This window comes from Synchiropus splendidus, chromosome 2, assembly GCF_027744825.2.
Source record: "Synchiropus splendidus isolate RoL2022-P1 chromosome 2, RoL_Sspl_1.0, whole genome shotgun sequence".
Classification (NCBI taxonomy): domain Eukaryota; kingdom Metazoa; phylum Chordata; class Actinopteri; order Syngnathiformes; family Callionymidae; genus Synchiropus; species Synchiropus splendidus.
The window spans coordinates 8,314,604-8,333,819 of NC_071335.1; the positions used below are offsets into that span (position 1 = coordinate 8,314,604).

General features: G+C 42.3%; 1 protein-coding gene across 1 annotated transcript; it reads left to right on the forward strand.

The window, feature by feature from the left end:
• The first annotated feature begins 9,252 nt into the window (after positions 1-9,252).
• LOC128755020 (15-hydroxyprostaglandin dehydrogenase [NAD(+)]-like) lies at positions 9,253-18,607 on the forward strand. The gene is made up of 7 exons (XM_053858151.1): positions 9,253-9,518; positions 10,373-10,496; positions 11,616-11,722; positions 12,279-12,375; positions 15,927-16,003; positions 16,080-16,243; positions 17,816-18,607. The coding sequence occupies exons 1-7, from the start codon at positions 9,426-9,428 to the stop codon at positions 17,937-17,939; spliced, it is 786 nt and encodes a 261-aa protein (XP_053714126.1). The 5' UTR covers positions 9,253-9,425; the 3' UTR covers positions 17,940-18,607.
• The last annotated feature ends 609 nt before the right edge of the window (positions 18,608-19,216 follow it).

Below are 19,216 nucleotides of genomic sequence, written 5' to 3' on the forward strand. Positions count from 1 at the left end.
TTGAACAATGTGTCAATTTTTGGCTCACAAGTTAGTGAGAAAAAAAAAAACTTTTGTTGTAATAAAATTTCAATCAAACCACAGATTTTGTTTTGTGATTTATTTATTGTCATCGGTTTACAACTGAACCAGACAGTCACAGTTTCAATTGCATTTTTCTTTTCATATAACTACATTTTGTCTCTTTTTCTGAATGTACATTACATCAGTGGAATGAGTTTCCACTCATGCACTTCATTAGTTAACTAGATAGAAAAGGAAAAGTCCGCCAAGCGGTCTCTAAAGTAGCAAGTGAACTAAAAACAACAACTATCATCAGGGTCTACACTTTTTAGCAAAGCTCAACTCATGTTTTGTAAAGTAGTGAACCTCAACATGATGGTTCACAGAAAATGCTATTGTTGCCAAGGGCACATATTTATAATTTAATAGTGATGGCAGAACATTCATGCCTGAAGTTCTATCAAAAATGCTCATTTCATAAGCTCTGATGCTGACTACTGTTGAGACTTGCAGTTGTGCCTTCTTTGCCTTGATGCAGTAACCTTTTGAGGGTCAAATCATTTACCTGTAGACCAGCCTGTAGCCTCTATTTTAACTTGTCTATTGGGCCTTATCAATTATTGTAACTTTTGGAATAGCAGGCGTGCAAGGGACAGGGACATGGAGAGTGGGGTTTCTAATGGACTGTGCAAAGCCCCATGCACTTTTAATGTGACATCATGTCACTGCTGGAGCTCGTGTCAACGACATACCCGGTGCTGAAGTTAGCTGTTACAGATTAGAAGGCTACAGAGGTAGTTCTGTTGGCTCCAGTTGCATCCAGTCCGGGACAAACAGTGGCTGCCAGTAGTTAGGCGCGCAAACTGGTTAGTACCTGGCTTTCTGGCACTCACCTGATCAGTTGGATTACTTGCAGGGTTTTTTCTGTGAATGATGACGATGATGAAAATATTTCGCTCTCAACCCTTTTAATCAACATTTTAATTTTTGAACTGTAATTTATTAGACCTAAAGTGATCAGAATCAGAATCAGAATCAAAATCAACTCTTGGGAGAGCGCTGTCATTAATAAAATAAAATAAAATGCTGATCACAAATTCTGCAGTCTGCTCTTGTCCCTGGCGGTGGTGCTGTTGTACCAATCGGTGACAGAGGAGGTGAGGATGGACTGGATGATGGCTGTGTAGAACCCCACCAGCAACTTCGTCGGAAGCCATAGTTTTCTTAACTGCCTCAAGAAGAACATTCTCTGCTGGGCCTTCCTGATGAGAGACCTGATGGTCAGCTTCCATTTGAGGTCCTCAGTGATGGTGGTTCCCAGGAAGCAGAAGGAGTCCACAATGAGAATAGGTAAACCAGCCAACATGAGAGGGGACAGGGGAGCTGTGATTCTCCTGAAGTCCATGATCATCTCCACTGTCTTCTAGGCATTGAGCTCCAGGTTGTTGCACCAGGACACCAGCCGCTCCACCTCCCTCCTGTAAGCCGACTCATCTCCATCTGAGATGAGCCCGATGATGGTGGTATCATCCACAAAAATTGAACAGCTTCACGGACTGGTGTCTGGAGGTGCTGCTGTTGGTGTACAGGGAGAAGAGCCATGGAGAGATAACACAGTCCTGAGGAGACCTGATGTTGAGGGTCTGAGTGTCGGAGACAGTCGTCCCCAGCCGCACACGCTGACTCCGGCTGGTCAGGAAGTCTGTAATCCATCTGCTCATTGGCTGAGAACTGCTGCCCAAGTTTGTCAGAGTATACGGCTATAGCTTTCTTCAGTTCCCCGTGAAACTGATACTTCAACTCTTTGTAACAGTTCCTGTCCTCTCTAATCTAATCTTTTACTGTGAACCCTTGTCATTAGCATAACTCACCTTGGTGCGCGTTGGAACTATGCACTCTTCACAGTAGCTGATCCATGAAGTCACATTGTCTGTATACTCATCCAGACTATTGCTAGCAGCTCTGAACACCTCCCAGTCTGTGGTCTCCATACAAACCTGCAGCTCCTCTTTAGCTTCACTTGTCCAGATCCTCATCTTCCTCACAACAGGCTTTGCAAGCTTGAGCTTCTGCTTTTATGTGGGAACAAGGTGAACCATCAAGTGGTCAGAGAGTCCCAGTGCAGCTCGAGGGAGGGCAGTATAAGAGTTGCGGAGCGATGTGTAACAGTGATCCAGTACACTCTGCTCTCTGGTGAGGCATTTTACAACTTGCCTGTACCTGGGAAGCTCCTTGCTCAGAGTCGCCTTGTTGAAGTCACCAAGCAGGGGAGTGTGGGGAAGTGACGTGATCTGCGAGCACCCGCTGAGCTTCATAGACGTCTGCGCTGGGCGGGACATACACGGCAGCCAGAATTAATGAAGGAAATCACGCGGGGAGTAAAATGCTTTACAGTTCACGATAAGACATGCTAGAGAGGGCGAGCAGTGGTGAAAAATCATCGTCACGTCCGTACACCAGTGATTGTAGAAGCGCACTCCTCCACCTTTGGTTTTGCCAGTGAGCTCTGGAACCCAGTCCGTGTGGTGAGGCTGGAATCCATCCAGATGAAGCGCAGTGTCCAGGATGAGATCGCTTAACTACGTCTCTGTGAAACGCAAAACAAAGGAGAAGAAATGTCTCTGTTGCCTGTGAAAAGTCCCACTTCATCCATGTTATTGCTGAGTGAGCGAACGTTGGAGAGGATTATCCCGGGAAGTGGAGTGCGCAATCCTCTTCGACGCAGGTGAACGAATGCACCTGCACGTTTCCCTCTCCTCCTCAGTCTCTTCTGCCTAGCCAATAGGTGGACTAACTCTGACACTGACACCAAAAATACTGGTAGTAAGTCAGAAGGAGCCCTGATATTCATCAACTGATCTCATGTGTAAGAACACACGGATGCTCCAGCAAAACACAAAAATAAGCAAAATAACTTCCTCGGCGCCATCTTGATCTTGATTATGATTATGATTTTGATTATGTCTTCCTTCAGGTTCCGAGTTTGAGGGCATTCATTCCACCTCATCAACAGGACGGTGTACTTGGTGGATTCTGAGTGGCCTTGAGATGTCATGTGGATAGTACAGAGTCTAATCATCTTAACAACAGACTTTGGGGAGCCATAATCTAGGCCTCTGTGGCAGATGGAGTTGAGGCCCCTGCGGGATGGAGACCTCACTCTATGAGAGCCATCTCTTCTTCTGCGGCACTGGTTATATGGTTATATTCAGTGCTTCATAGCACTTCTGGAACAACATGGGATGCACCAATTGATCTTGAGGAATTATTGTATGTTTCTGTAAGGGAAACTACTTGGCCTAGGGAGCAGGTTTTGGTTCCAACCAATCAAGCACACACAGTTTAGCCAATGAGGTTTCAGTTGAAACAAACAAGACCGGACTGACAATCAAAGTCATTACAGTCTTCAGACACCTAATGAGTGAAAATGTGTCCTCTCAATTGGTTGATGGGCTGCACTCACTGCAGCCCTTCTCATGTTTGCAGTGATGTTCTCAATACAGACCTGGTGCTATCTTCCACCCTGAGAGAGAGGCACTAAAAACCAATGGAGAACCATTACCCACTTGGTCTACTCAACATGACCCTAGTGCCACGTAACAATGGCTCTTCCATCCATTATTCATGCGTGAAACCTACCATATAATCCGGATTCCCAGCAGCAGACCTTTTTGCAAGGATTAAAACGTCAGTAAGAGCAGTTTATTATAATTGAGTTTAGGTTTGGTTCAAAGTCCTGGTTAAGGTTAGCCATTTGTTTTGGATTGGTAGGTTTTAGGTGGGAGGCTGGGGAAAGGCTTATGCAAGGTCCTCACAAAAATAGCGATACTAACCAGTGTGCATTCTGCACGTTTCAGAATGAAGCAAAGGGGGAAGTTTTGACATCAACTGAATTGGGATGGAATCGCTGCGTCCAGGTGGAGCAGGCGTCCTTGGGTCTGTCAAGGGTCTCAGTTCTAGACGGGAAGTGACTGTTACAGACCGAGTCAGCATCACCAACCGAAAACGTAACTTTATTCAGTTCAGATGGTCACTGGTCAGTAACAACCTGAGGAGCCGTCGCCCGATGACGTTCCGTGAACAGCGGGTTGTTGAGTCTGTCTTGCGCACTCACTCACTGTTTGCTGGATGAAGCGGTGGTCACCGGCTTCCAGTCACACAGTGAAGCACTAATGCAGACAAACTTTGCGCTGTCAGTTGCCCTACCTTTTGGCAGGATGGTCCAGTGCAAACCTCAGTTGAAGAAGGTTCCACGTAGTGTAGAACAGTGAGCAGCAAGAGGCAGCGTTGAGACACTGGGAAGAAAAACGGTGGCGTGAAGCAGAGCTGGCAAGGAGCCCCAAGAGAAGAAACTTGAAGAGAAAACAAAAAGCATAGGGATGAAAGACCAGTCCCTTTTAACCTACTCGGAGGTCAGGACGGTCAGTTACTTGATTTGTGGATGAGCGCCTCAGTGCTTGTTGATCATTGGCTGGGTCATGCAAGCTGCGCTTGTATCTTGGAGGAAGAGAATCATTACATGAAGTTTCTTTCAGGATTCTTCCATGAAAAACATGCTAAAAACCATCATGCTCATTTACAGCTATATGTGCTATCCGTTTGTTTCAATGTTTCCAGTTTGTTTAAAAATGTTTGATCATGTGAATGTTAATCTCCAAAGAGAGATCATTTTTCTGATGGTTGTGGTGGTACGCCCCCATCGTTTACAGTGCTACAGAATAATAAAAGAGCAGCTTTTTTTCCTGTCTAGCTTTATTACCTCATGACCCAGCGTGTTTCAAATAAGGAGCATATGAACAGAGATCAGAGCATGAGCACCAAAACGTCCATTTACAGTACACTTTTATTTTCAAGTTGACTGTGAAGACGGATGACTTATGAACTACTCTTATTCGTTTGCCAGGGATGATGAAATTTGGCACTCAACTGAAGAAAGGTTCAATAGCACATCATCAAAATACAGGTGGAATGACCCGAGATGAGAAGCTTCTCGCCTGTAGTTCATCAAAACTAGTCAAGGTTTGATTTAGTTTGCATCTCTCAACAACAATGACATCTAGCAAAAGAACCAACAATGTTGAGTGACCATCCTCAGTCATATTAAATATAAATTTGGGAAAAGATAACCGTCTTCTGGTTCTGTATTTGCCTCGCTGCAGAGACAACAATAAGACAATCTGTAAAAAAAAATGTATTGAGACAATACGAGGATGTGACAGGAGGTTAAACAGTTATTGGTAGGGAAATGATACAGAGGGAGAATATAGTGAGAGGATAAAACAACAATAAATAGAACATTAGACTGAGAGATCTGAGAACATTGAAAGAGAGGTGGATAAATCTCATATGGAGAGAATCAGATGGGCAAATGTTAAGTTACCTAAATGTAACTTTAGTATGAATATGTGCAACGCCCAACGGGCTTCGCTCTTGGTTACCTCCCCTCCAAGGCCCTGCCTCGCGTCTGAGACTGAATTGATTGGCTCTCCACCCAGGAAAGCCCATAAGACCCCCAACAGTGCGTTATGTTGTCATGAAATATCTGAAGCACGGAACTGTCAAGAACCTCCCTGAGCGTGAGGGTGAGAGAAAAATCAATGAGAGAAGTCTTCGAAGGTTGGTGCATCTACGGACATGCAGGCCAACCTGGAACATTCTGGGGTAACCGTTTCAAAAGCATTGTACGTCACACACTCACACACACATTCGGGGCGTAGGCCAAGAAAGCTCCCATTGTTGAAAAAAAGACACAAAAAGGACCATGTGGATTATGTAAAGAGACAACCTGGACCAGCCACTGGAAAATGTGTTGACAGATGAAACAAAAGTAGAGCTTTTTGGCAATCCTCACATGCAGTATGTTTACAGGCGCTACAATGAAGCATTCAAGGAAAAGAACACCCTTCCCACAGTTAAACATGATGGGGTGCCAATATTCCTGCATGAGCTGTTTTTTTTTCTGTTTTTTTGTTTACTTTAAAATTACAATGCCTATTTCGGGGGGGGGCAACAATTCAGTAACTTCAATGACTTTGGAACTGCTATTAAAAGACCTTACTGATGTAAATTGTGTCTTTTTCCATTTAATTCGGGAGATATAACGAAAGTTGTACATAAAATTAAGGATGTGCCAATACTGCACAGCAGGACTGTAAAAAAGACCAACATGTTGGGATACAACATTTTTTTGAAGTGGAAGACTTGCTCATAATAAAGATTTAAAAATGGCTGTCATAGATTTGAAGGTATCTGAACCAGAGAGAGTTGTGTAATTGAAACTTTTAACTGGGAAAAGTGTTTTCGGTTTTGTTTTTTAACATCTGTAATATGGGAAAATACCACTGGCCTGCCCAACTCTAGTCAGGCTGCACGGTTAACCCAAGATTTACTGTAGTTACCCTATGGGTAGACATGGAAAAGAGTGAATTGCCTAAAATTATCTATTTTGTCCAAATATATATAAAAGAATGTGAGAGAAATATGTCTCTCTTTCAGTGTGCTCCATCTCCTAAGGGGGCTTTGCTATTGGTTACATTGTACTCAATGAAGAGAAAAACATGTACCCGGCAATTAGCAGAGGGCAGTCCTCCCCCGTAGAAGCGGGAGTCTGCTACAGCCTCGCCCTTCTTTTTTCTTCAGCGATGGTGAGAGAAGAAAGACTTCCTCACGGAGTCTACTATTTCGAGTGTCAGGGGGCGTCACACTTCCCGGAGGATTGTGAGGCCTGCAAAGCGCTTCGAGATGCAGCTAAAGTTTGCCAGGCTGAGTAAACCAATCAGACCAACACCCACATGGTCCAAGGTGGAGGCCAGGCCAGCGGAGAAGGAACCGAGACAGGAGGACTTACATTGTTCCTCGGTTACCTTGTTCCTCACCTGCTAATTGCTGCAGCTAAAAGAATGGGAGTTGCCATGGTGCTGTCTTCCCCCACCAACAGCCTACTGGTGGGTGAAAGTTTGAGCGCTAAGCCGCAGCCAACTTCTACGACTTGCTAGCTGGGAAGCTGCTACACTGCTAGCTCTGGGCCCGCCCGTAGTCAAGCACAATTGTTACTGCCAGGCGGAGGGCCTTGACTGCAGCCAAGGAGGTTGTCGACAAGCAGGCATGGCAGCTCTCTCTGTAATGACGCTTCTGTGGCACATAGCAGCAGTCCACGTTGTGGTCAGGCTGGATCTGCTGAACCGAGAAGCCTGCAGAGATGGTTCAGCAGGCCAGATGTGGTCCGAGACCAGAAGGTGATTGTGCACCACCCAGCCAGGGTCAAGAGCAATCAGAGCAGTTGGTGCAGATCCCTGGCTAGTTCCCTGGGTCTCGCGTCGAACTGGACAACGTTGTTCAGTTGTTTCACTGGTGCCGTGAACGCGGTAGTGATTGGGTAGGTTGGCAACAGGATAGAAACTGAAGGAATACGCATGACAAACCGGGAATTAGTGAGGAGAATCAGCCCCCCAAACAGCCTCAAAACAAATGTTGCGAAAGAAAAAGGATGGAGAAAGGAGAGTGTTCTAAAAAAGCTTTAAGGTGTTTCCATTATTTTGTACAACCCCTGTACATTCATCCCTGATATGGTACGCTTACGCCTTGACTTTAATCAGAGAAAAATATTACAGGAAGAAAACAGGAGGAAAAAAAAATTGGATACAAGAGAAAATAGGAACTGTATAAGAAGCCTTGGTCGAGGTTTCTGTACGCCTTGTACAACCGGGGTTATTAAAATTTTATTGGGCTATTTTTTTTTTTTTTTCAATTACTGACACCTTAAAGTTAACTTTGTGTGATTTATATATATATATATAGCGCAGCAGATGGCAATCGCGTTCTCTAATTCGCTTGAACTCAATGTCAGGGACTGCTTGGGCATGGGACCCACGTGCAAGTAGCGACCACAGAGACTAAAGAATAGTTTGAACATTTGAATCCACAGAATAACAGAAATGAACAGACAGAAGGAAGAGCAGAGGACATCACTGAACCGGGAGCAAACACGAACAGAATCAAGGAATAAATCTGGGAACAGAGAGCAAACAAGGATCAGAACATACACCAGGAAACATATGATCACAAAGCAGTCATTTCGAATGCAACTAAAAATAATAACTAAAAGTCCAGCAATGCAAAATACAAACAACGGTGACAATCAATCGTGGTGACATACAAAGTACAGTAAAATAGAACAGAAAGTAATGTGGTTGTCAAAGACTCACACACGGGGAGGGTATACAAACAAAAATAAGCTCCTGGCAGAAACAAACACACAGCAGAGAAAAAAGGCCGAACAAAGAGGGAAAAGAAAGTACATGACAGAACAGAACTGACTCACAGATAAATTTAACAATAAAAGCTCAAGGATCAGGCAAGCATGAAGGGAAGGGGAAATGAGAGTAATGACAAAAGACCCAAGTTACCTATTATGATCTGGCACACAGCACTGGGACGGCACAGTATAAGAGCAGGTGATGTTGTTGGGACAATCAGTCCCAGGTGTGTGCCATTAGCCGATCAAGCTCAGGTGGATACGTAGGGGAGAAGACAGGAAGTGAACCAACAAAGTAAAAGAACACAATAGGAAACAATAAAGCCTCGCTTTCAGACAAAACCTCCCACAGACTTGTAAGTCCAGTCTGTAATTTGGAACAACACTGAAATGGCATCAAAATCATTTGGTCTTTGTTCCGATATCAACCTTTTCTGGTTCAAGTTTCACAAAAATCTGTTCACTTTTTTCCTTTTTCATCATGATATACAGTAGGTACATTTACACTGATCACACTTGTTTTCACTTGTTTTCATACTCTCTCAGATGACGGTGTTTCTTCTTCTCTCTCTAACACGGTCGTAGCTGCCAGGACATTGTGGAGTGCTCATTTGATCTGTTTTGCTTTGCTTTGTTTTTTTTTAAGCGGTCATGTGACCTAAAGTGTTGTGTCAGAATCAGTGCAGGGGAATGTACCTTGAACTTCACTTTATAGATGCTGACTCAGCACATTTGAGATGTTTTCTTATCTAAAATTAAAGATACACACATTTAACACACCCAGCAAAGACAGTGAGGAATCTGGGACTGTGCATAAAATCATGTCAGAATACAAGCGAGTGGGCCGGTGAAACAAGAGAGGGTGTGGGTGGAGTCTTGAGGGTGCGTATGACAAACCTGCAATTACTCTTTAGCACAGTTTACGTAGTGTCTTTCTCACTGCCTCTCTCGCTCACCCTGTCTTGCTGTCAGTCATACAACACGCACACACACACTGTTTGTGTAGACTGATAAGCTGAAAGAGTCAGAAGGGGAGGGCAGAAGGAGGGAGCGCTTGAACATAGAACATACGCACTCAAGACAAAGCCAAAATAAGTTGTTTGAACTTTTGTGTCTGCAACACAAGATAGTGAGAGTTTAAGAGAGTGGAAAAAGAAGTTGACGGGCCATGTCTCTCAAGGGGAAGGTGGCTCTGGTGACCGGTGGAGCTCAGGGCATCGGGAAGGCTGCGGTTGAGGCACTCCTGCGAAGCTCGGCTAAGGTCAGAATGCTTACTTTAAACATGACGTGTGGGGTAGTTGAAATAAATTATTTATATACTTGTTTTGTGTCTTTTCAGTTTTCAGGATTTGCTTTGTCATAGTTCCATTGTGATTTGTCACATTTTGTCGTGACTATAATGTTTCAGCAATGTGGTCATGTAATGATTCACTGGTTATTCTGTCTATTCATCCCTATGTCTATTGCAATAGTAATGTGCCTTTTACTATACAAATCACTAAAGAATAGTGACATGCAACTGTTGCCTGTCAAAGAGATCATTCAATTCAATAATTTGGAATAATGTTGCTGTCCAGACCGCTTTGATAAGAGATGCATCCTAGTTGATCTTGTCGAGTGCCCCCTCTGCAGACACTCGCTGCAAGAACTCTAGATTTTTATCACTAACTACTTCCTTTGCAATCCTTCAAATGGGGTCAACTGGGACTAAAACTAGCTGGTCATCCCTGTGGGCCAGAGTTAGGATGTCACGTTCTCATATTGCTGTACTATTGTATTTATTCTGTTTCAGGCCTTGGGTGTTACAACCAAAAATGTATTTTCACTCCCCTAAAATATTGTTCAAGTAGGCAGTTATGTGGTCAAGACGAACGCTGACAAGTCATTTTGCAGCTAAGTGACTGCTAGGTTGATGGTTTATGGTGACTTATGGGTGATCTGTCACCAGCAATTGGCTGGAACTGAGATCTCTCTCTCATACTAACTAACTGTAGCGACTGTCTTCTTAATAAAGTTTGAGTGAGAATAAAAATAGTGCCATTGGCTTGCTGTTGTGAAAAGATGTTTTTTCTTCTGAACAAAAATAATCCCACTAATTTATCTTTCTTTCATTAGGTTACGGTTGTCGATATGAATGGGACCAGTGGTGCACAATGCAAGGCTCAACTTGATATGGAGTTTGGGGAAGGCAGTTGTAATTTCATACAGTGTGACGTTTCAAATGGAGACAAACTGCGAGGTAACTGTTATGTCTAGCACTGTAGACAGATATTATCAAAGGCAAACTGTGGAAAGAAGAAATACGTTTCATTGTAAACCTGCACTGTTGTGAAATGTGTGCAGGCTTCACACATTTTCTTCTTTACTTCCTTAAACGGGAACTTCCTCAACTGGGAAAGTGAAAGAATGACCAACGTAAGAAACATTCTGTTGATGTCAGGAATGATGAACACAGTATTGTTGTCCAACTGGCAACAAACATGTCAGGTCATGTTGACAATCCCTGGATAGATAGGTCAACATGGCGGACTTTTCGTTACCTCACTTACTTTCCCCAAACTGTGCCATTATGTGTCTGTGAATCAGTGTGTGCAAATAGGACTGACAGAACAAGCTTTCTTTGTGGGACATTGAGAAAGTAAATCCCTGTAGGCAAGTGACTGGAATGTTTGGTGTGTGTGTGTGTGTGTGTGTGTGTGCTTGTGTGTGTGGCTCTGTCAAGAGATGTTCAGGTTTTACCCCCTCAGGCAGCAGGCGGCAGCTGTTTATGCAACCCCAAGTGTGAAACTCACAAAGGTCGAATGCAATTCAGAAAAATCAAATGTCATGATTATCCTCTGTTCACGTTGTCTCGTGTATGAATTATTACATGCTCTGCTTGCAAGGAAGCAAAATTGCTGCAGGAAATGGCTAAGCAGTGGACTGTGGCATTCTGATAAACTGGTGCGACACTTTTTTACAACTCCACTACCATTCTGGTACACAAGATGAATCTGCCTTGGGCTCGCTGCTCTGTCCAAAAATGACTTAAGTTTTTTATCCAGCACAGTATATAGTCTTCCTAAATAGCACTCTTAAATCAGTCACTTCTATAATTGTGAAGAGGAGGAAGTGATTCTTGAACTGCAGGGACTTCGTACTACTCAAAGGTTACTGGTAATGAGAGTCTGAAACAATGTTTTAAGATATACTTATTTACCACACAATGAAACAGCATTGAATGTTGAATAATACATATAGCTTGTTAAGGCAGGGTGACGTGTACTTATTAAATTGGTGGTTTGGAGAATAAATTGTAAAGATTATACGCATCTAGTGTGTGGATCACATGAACATTTCTGTGTCCTTGGATCTCTAGATGCTTTTCAAAGCACAGTGGACCAGTTTGGCCGCCTGGACATCGTCATCAACAATGCTGGCATCAATAATGAAAAGAACTGGGAGAAGACAATAGAAGTCAACCTGGTGAGACATTGACGAAGAAACATTTCTTATTGGTTATTGGTTCAGTGGCTACATAAGAGAATCCAATGCAGAAAATGTGATGCTGTAACAAAAAGGCAGCATTCTGAAACAGGCCAGGAAATGACTGATATGTGAGGTTACATCATAGGTAGAATCAAACAGTTGCTATAGAAAGAAAAAAAAGTACCTCAAAAGACTTGAAAATCACATAAAAGATTCTTATTTCCAGCCTCCAGTTCTTGATATTTTGATGATGATGATAATAGTGGTGGCTTCAAGAAAGTAACAACATTTATGGAGTGTCTCAAAAGAGGCCCATCAGCTTCATTATTGAGTCTGGTATCGCTCTCCAACTTCTCCAACTCTTAAGTTTTTCATTAGTTTGTAGTGTATTTGCAAATTATGCAAAAAGAGAAAATGAACAAAATGACTTGTTTGTTGTGTCATTTGACATGGCCTGGTTCAAAGAAAAGTACTCTCTAAAATCCTTTTTTTATCAGGGGTGGTTTAACCATTGTTCATGCTCCTGCTGGCTGATCTGTGCCTCTGCTTCCAGACTTCGGTTATAAAAGGCACCTACTTGGCTTTGGATCACATGAGTCAAGAATACGGCAAACAAGGTGGCACCATCATCAATGTTTCTTCAATGGCAGGTAATACACAAGAGGGACTTAAACATTTTGGGTCAGGGAGGGCAGACATCAAGCAGAGCTAGGCCACTATGCCCTGTACATTGTTCTCAAGCAGTGGTCAAATACGAGCCATTCAATATTCACTGTGACTTCTCAGTCTTCAGCATGGCTATCGCCGAAGGTCTCTGGCTCAATTTGACCCCCAAACTGAACTTGATGCCCATTTATTTATTTTTTTTTTGTGGTCTGCAAATGACATAGATGATCCTGTGCAATACCCTTTACATCTGGAGTCCCAAAGTCAATTGACACTGGGGCCACCATAGGCAAACTCTGGGCCACTGACCAGGTTTTATCGTTTTCTATCTGTAGGATGTTAGTAAAATCATGTAGATAATAAACACTGAAAAGACCAGGTTCATAAAAAGACCACTAACAACCAAATGTTCTTGTCTTGTGGCATCCCAGCATGCATTGCAGGGTTGAATGCAGCACCGCCTATCTCTTGATTTCTGTATTGATTTCATCTAATCATGTTGTCAAAATTACAGCAATATTTTGATGACATCAGCATTTCAATGATTTGGTGGTGCAACATATTGAATATGGTTGCCTTTGTCGCCTGGCCTCTCTGCATGGCTGAAGGGTCAAGTATGAGGACCATTTATTGACACTGGAGACATGAGTGAAAATGCTAGTCAGATCCTCCAAACCAGCAAATGAATCTATACCTTTACTTGAAAGTACTCAAAACATTGAGGATTCACTTGTACAGTGTTTTCTGACCAGGTGTCAGGACCCCAACGTGAGGGGTGCAAATGAGGTTGAGGTTCAGACCACTTCTTTTCTTATAGTATAGTATCGAGAATAGAACTCTGCTGAAACAGCAGCATGACCTGACATACATTCAACCTAGGCATACGTGGAAAGAAAGCAGCCTCGATCGCAAAATAAGCGATTATTTTGCCCAATAAAGTTGGTTAACATTTTTTTTATCTGTTGAACAAGTTTGAAGGGGAGATAAGGGTATGTTCTACAAGGATGAAGACATTTGGGGACTAGATTCATCTTCAAAATATTTATCAATCATAGAAATTGGTTTTGGTAAGGAAATCCAGCGAGCTGAAGAAATAATAGTAGTAGTTTCTAATGAAATGTTATAATTTGCTGAACTGATATTATTCACCTCTGGAACAACTTCTGTACCTAAATATGTAAATTTATTAGTTGGATTAAAGCTTGCAACATCTCTCTCACTTTCATTAAGTAACATGAGATGATTTTGACTTATTCATCTTATACCCAGATATTTTGTCCAATAATATCAATCAGATCTAGAAGTGTAGGTATAGAAGCATTGAGAGTTTTAAGGAAGAGGATTATATCATCAGCAAACTGAGCTATTTCATGACTTATTCGTCTATTGCTAAAACAAATAATAGCAGAGAAAGCAGTGAACCCTGGGCCACACCCTTAAAAATATTCTGACTCTGTGCTATTAGTGGGGACTGCAGCATTGGCCTTGTTATAAAATAGACTAAGCCATCTGTCAAATGTAGCACCACAAGTGAATCATTTGAGGACCTTGAACAAATATTGCCATTCCACTCGATGGAAGGCTTTCATGGCGTGCAGCAACAACACTGCAGTGTCTTGCACCGCCTTCTGACAATGCAGAATATTCATAACTTCCTCACATTATGGAATCCCTGTCTTCCCTTTTTAAATCCATCCTGGTCCTCCCCCACCACCGGCAGAAGCACGCTGTCTAAACATCTCGCAGGCACTTAGCATACAATTTTCATATCACTATTCAAAAGGCTAATAGGACACATACTGTATTTTTACACTTTGTACGTGGTTTTCCTGGTTTTGGTAGTAGCGTAATTAATGCACTGGATATTCGATCAGCATTTCAAACATGGGTGTCAGAAATTTGTCTTTGAATTTTTTATAGCTATTTATTGGAAGACCATCTGACCCCAGTGCTTTACCCACCTGCATGACGTCGTCTCTGACATTTCTAATGTGGTCAGGTTTTTATCTAAAGTCTCCTTTTCTTCTTCTGAAACAGAAGGTAATTGAAGACCATCTAGAGAGTGTGCTTATGTTTCTGAATCAAATGACAGACAAATAATTTTTTTCATAAAAATACACAATACATGTACACATACTATATGTACTTGCGTCCTGAATGGAATTAATGGCCCTTTCTCTTTGTTGTTGCTTGATGCTCCATGTCAATAACCTCCCTGGCTTCTCTCCTTGATCATAATACAGTATGATTGTTTGAATCTCAATGTCAGCAGCTGCTTTTTCAGTAGTTTGTTATATATACACAAAATGACATCTAACTCACACGCACACATGGCTTATCACACCATCTTTGTGGTGACCGCTCATTGACAAGATTTCCCCAGCCTCTCACGCTAAACCTAATCGTCCAAAGACAAATGGCTATCCTTAACCAGGACGGTTATTTTGAAGTCTTCATCCTCAAATTGAGGTTTAACTTTGTAGGGTCCGGCAAAAGGGCCCGACAAACACCTACGTTTTCCCCAAAAGTGGACATCGCTAGGATAGATGCACTTAAATATCACTCACACACACAGCACACACACATTATCATTTTATGTTTTGTGAGAACATCTCATAGACTTTCATGCTTTCCCCAGCGTCTCAGAAGCAAACCATCCAAAACAAATGACAAACCTTAACCAGGAATTTTTCCTAAAAAAAGACCTCACTAGTACATATAAGCTTAAACACACACACATACACACACAAGGACAATACATAATCAATGATTGAACTGGACATCATCTGATTCTTGTTGAGTGTTCATAACTCTTATTTTTCGTGACAAGTGGCAGAACTTACCTTCAGAGCAGGCGAAAAAGAAATACAATGGAACATAAATACAGTCGAGAAGTCGTTCGATTTATTCTAGAAGTGAAGTGGTGGAGTTTTTTGTTTTGTTTTGTTTTGTTTTTTAATTGAAGGTGGTGAGTCAATCTTTAGTGTGAGTTACATGAACATATTTGGTGGTCATAACATCAATAGTACTGTAGTTCCAGTGTATTTTTCACACACAAACGTTTTGTGAAGGAAAACTTTCTTTACTTACTTTGTAACTAAATACATGTTTCGTCCTATTTTTTTTTCAGTGATTAATTTTTCTGTGCCAAATAGGAGGACATGAGGGAAAAAAGAACTTCTTGTTAATTGGGATATGTACAGTGAGAAACAAAAGTTTGTGAATACTGTGATTTCAGAAGTTTTCCCACATCATATGTGCATTTACATTGTGAAAGACTGAATACAAATGGAGAGTTCAGACAAAAAACTGGTATTCTGGTCTTATTTTGGACTTTCTCCCATGCCCTGGATGTTCAAATACTTTGTGTTTCTCGTTGTGAATCTGTTTCAACAGTACATGGAGAGGTTGTTGTGAGGCAAATAGACAAGCTATAAGACAGATGCAGTCAGTCGACTGCTGTGCTGTGCGCCCAGATCTCTTAAACATCCCTGAGTGCTCATTAAGGACAATGTGACGTTTCTTTCTTCTGCAGCATTCCAACATTCTCCTCACCAGCCTGTCTACACAGCCACAAAACACGGAGTCATTGGCTTCACAAGGGCGATTGCTGTAAGAAACTACGGCCATCAATTTTCTCTGTGCAAGTGCAGGAGATGTTCCCCAGATGATCTAGCCTCTCCTGCAGGATGCGTCCTCACTGGAGAATTATGGCGTCCGCATCAACGTTTTGTGTCCGGCATTTGTAGACACACCTCTGCTGCTCTCAGTGGAACAGGAAGACAACATGGGAAAGTTTGTCAAATACAAGGACGAATTCAAGCACAGTATGAACAAACATGGAATTTTACAGTGAGTAACCCCTCCACTTCACACGCACTCAGTCATGATACATGTCCTGTACTGATCTTAACACCTCTTTGTGAGCTTGGGACCTCAGAATTCCACTAGGGCTAACTAAATTGCTTTTGATTACCTTTTTTAAAACATTATTTTAGAGGTGATATTTTGGCTTGTTGCTTGCATTTGCAACAAGTGACAACTCTGAATGGTTATGCGTCAGTCATAAAAGAGACATTTCCATGTAAAATTCTTTGGCCAATTTTAGTTTCTTCTGAATTATATTGGCCAACATCCAAACACCTCCATCAAACCAAAATCCCCGGCAACTGGGCCCTGTGGGCCGCACGGGTAGAGGGCTACACACCATTCATAGAACCATGTGATTGTATTGCAGCAAGATCCTCCTTCTGCTAGGGATGCGTGTAATGACATACACCAAGGCTCTCAAACCGCTCCTGAAAGGGCCGCAGTGGGTGTAGGTTTTCGTTCTAACAAGTCACCTTTTCACCACTCAGGTGTCTGAAGAATCTGTTGATCGTGAGTCTTGTTTGTTTCAGCTGCACCCGATTGGTTAAATTGTGTGTGCTTGTTTGGTTGGAACAAAGATCCGCTGCGGCCGCTTTGTGGATCAGTTTGAGACCCCTGGTACACACCATTGCCGTGTATTGCCAGGGGCAAGTGCATGAACACTGGCTACTTCAGGCTCCGAAATGGTCTACAGAAAACATGATCTGAACCAGACCAGAGGGAATGGAAGGGGAGGCCATGCTACCACTTCGAATCAGCCAAGGCACCTACGCCTAACATAATTATGTGACCAGGAGAACCAGAGGGAACATTTGAAGTTCTACCGACTGGTTAGCAGGTCCATGACGGAACATCCCGATCTGCACCACACAACTGAACATTTGGAGACAGCTCTTCAGCTCTTCGGCTGTTTGGGCAGCTACAATGGAGCTGTCCAACTTCACTGATGTGGGCTTGAGAAAGGTGAGAAGTGAGGAAGAGCAGGATCTTGGAGTCATCAGGTCTCCCTACCTTATGCACAGTAGAAGTGGACTTTGACTTTTCAGCAGCAAAAAGAAAGTGGTGATATCAACTTCCCCAGCTACTGTGTCTGGAACATGCACGGGTACTTTTGTGGAAAAAAATGTCACATAAAAAATATGTTATTTGCTGAAATTGTAGTTTCAAAAAGTCCAAAAGTAGATGATGCACCAAGCAACAAGCCAGGGCTAATGTGGTTCAAGCCTCGACACTGCTTTCCTGACTTGAGCTGGACTGAAGCGCCTGGGTGTTTCCACCTCGCTGTCCATTAAAACATTGAAATAGGACATCCTATCATCATATCCAGCACTGTCTGTATGGTGCACAGAAGGGACCAAGCCAAATGAAAATGTATGCAGACAAAATCCCGGCAGACGGTCGGAGCTCAATCGCTGATTATGAAGAAACTCAGCTCATAGTTAATTGTAATAAATCTATGGAAAAAGTTTTAACGCCAAGGCTTTAATCCTTCTACATCATCATGAGTCACTGGATTTTGTTAATACCATTAACCCCACTGTACTTCCCCCACAGACCATCATTAATAGCCGAGGGCATGATGAGGTTGATCCTGGACTCCAGTCTGAATGGTGCCGTGATGAAGATCACCTGCTCTAAAGGGATCCATTTCCACAGCTACGAGCCCACGTCAGCCTGAAGGCCAGTCCCTGGACTTCTGCTGGACTCCGATTGTTGGTCGGATGGGTAGCTGTATATAAGCTCCCATTATTATGCCTTCAGAAATGAAACAATCACTGCACTATTTTGGATGTAAAAATGATTATTGCAATTAAATAGCCGACCGTAAAAGCTAACACGGCAATGCATGTAGACATATATGGATTATCCCTCCACCAATTACAAAGAGGCTGTGCTTATATATTAGGGATACGTTCATTTGTTTGAAAGACTCCAGGTCAGACAAACGTTTCAATACAACAGCCTAAGAAGGCCGGAAACTCATGTGAGCCACACCAGTTATAACTGGCAGCTTAATAAATCACCATCAAATCACTGTAATCAATCCCCGTTTATGAGACTAAAATGTCAAAAGCGATATGTTACGTATATTTTGCAGCTGTTCTCATTCATTCTCCATGGAGTGACGTTCATTCGCGAGCAGTGTGCGTTTTACGGGTCGCGCTACTACCATCTGCCGTCCGTTTGAGCTCATTGCACTTGGCATAGTTAACGAAATATGTATATAAAAAAAAAAATAATAATAATAATAATAATAATCAGAGCATGGATACAAATGAGTGGCTCTGTGGAGGTCTTGTCTAGTCCATATAAACAAATCTCTGCGTGCACTTTTTGTTTGTCCTGGACGACAATAAATGTATTTTTTATTTGAATTTGTCGCTTGCATCATTTGAATGGCTGTTACCAGGATGCACATTTCTGACGAAGTTTCTATCTTTTCAAGACAACTGGCGGACCACATACTTTAGCGTTGACACATTATTTCGAAAATCTCAGAACACTTCAAAATCAACAAGTGTTCCTCAAGAGAGTTCCAAGGCCAAGAAGAAAGTTTGTGTAGCAATCATTGGAGTAAAAATCCATCTGAGCTACAGTCACTGAAGAATTTTGAGTTATACAGATGGGTGGAGGAAATGTGCAGGACACAAGGGAAGACAGTGGAATGACAACAAAAGGAAAATTGGTTACATGTGAGTGGGAGGAATATAAAATGCAAGTAAAACTCAGCGTTGGAAACTCATTGGAAAACTGAAAATACTGGAAGTAGTGAGGAGCATTCTGTACCCTTTGTCACACCTGAATGAATGAGGTGTCTTCTCGCCGGCATATTTAGAGGGTTAGTACACTGTTTTGCTCTTAAAGCATTTTGTTGCGAACACTTCAACAAATAATGTTCATGTATCAATGTTTTCAAAATTATTAAATAGTTTTGAATGTCAACCATTATGCAAA

What these genes read in the sequence shown, in the direction of transcription:
- LOC128755020 (XM_053858151.1), top strand. Translation starts at nt 9,426, where the DNA reads ATGTCTCTCAAGGGGAAGGTGGCTCTGGTGACCGGTGGAGCTCAGGGC. An exon ending in TCCTGCGAAGCTCGGCTAAG is followed by an intron (nt 9,519 to 10,372) that starts GTCAGAATGCTT and finishes TTCTTTCATTAG; the next exon opens with GTTACGGTTGTCGATATGAA. An exon ending in GCTTCACAAGGGCGATTGCT is followed by an intron (nt 16,004 to 16,079) that starts GTAAGAAACTAC and finishes CCTCTCCTGCAG; the next exon opens with GATGCGTCCTCACTGGAGAA.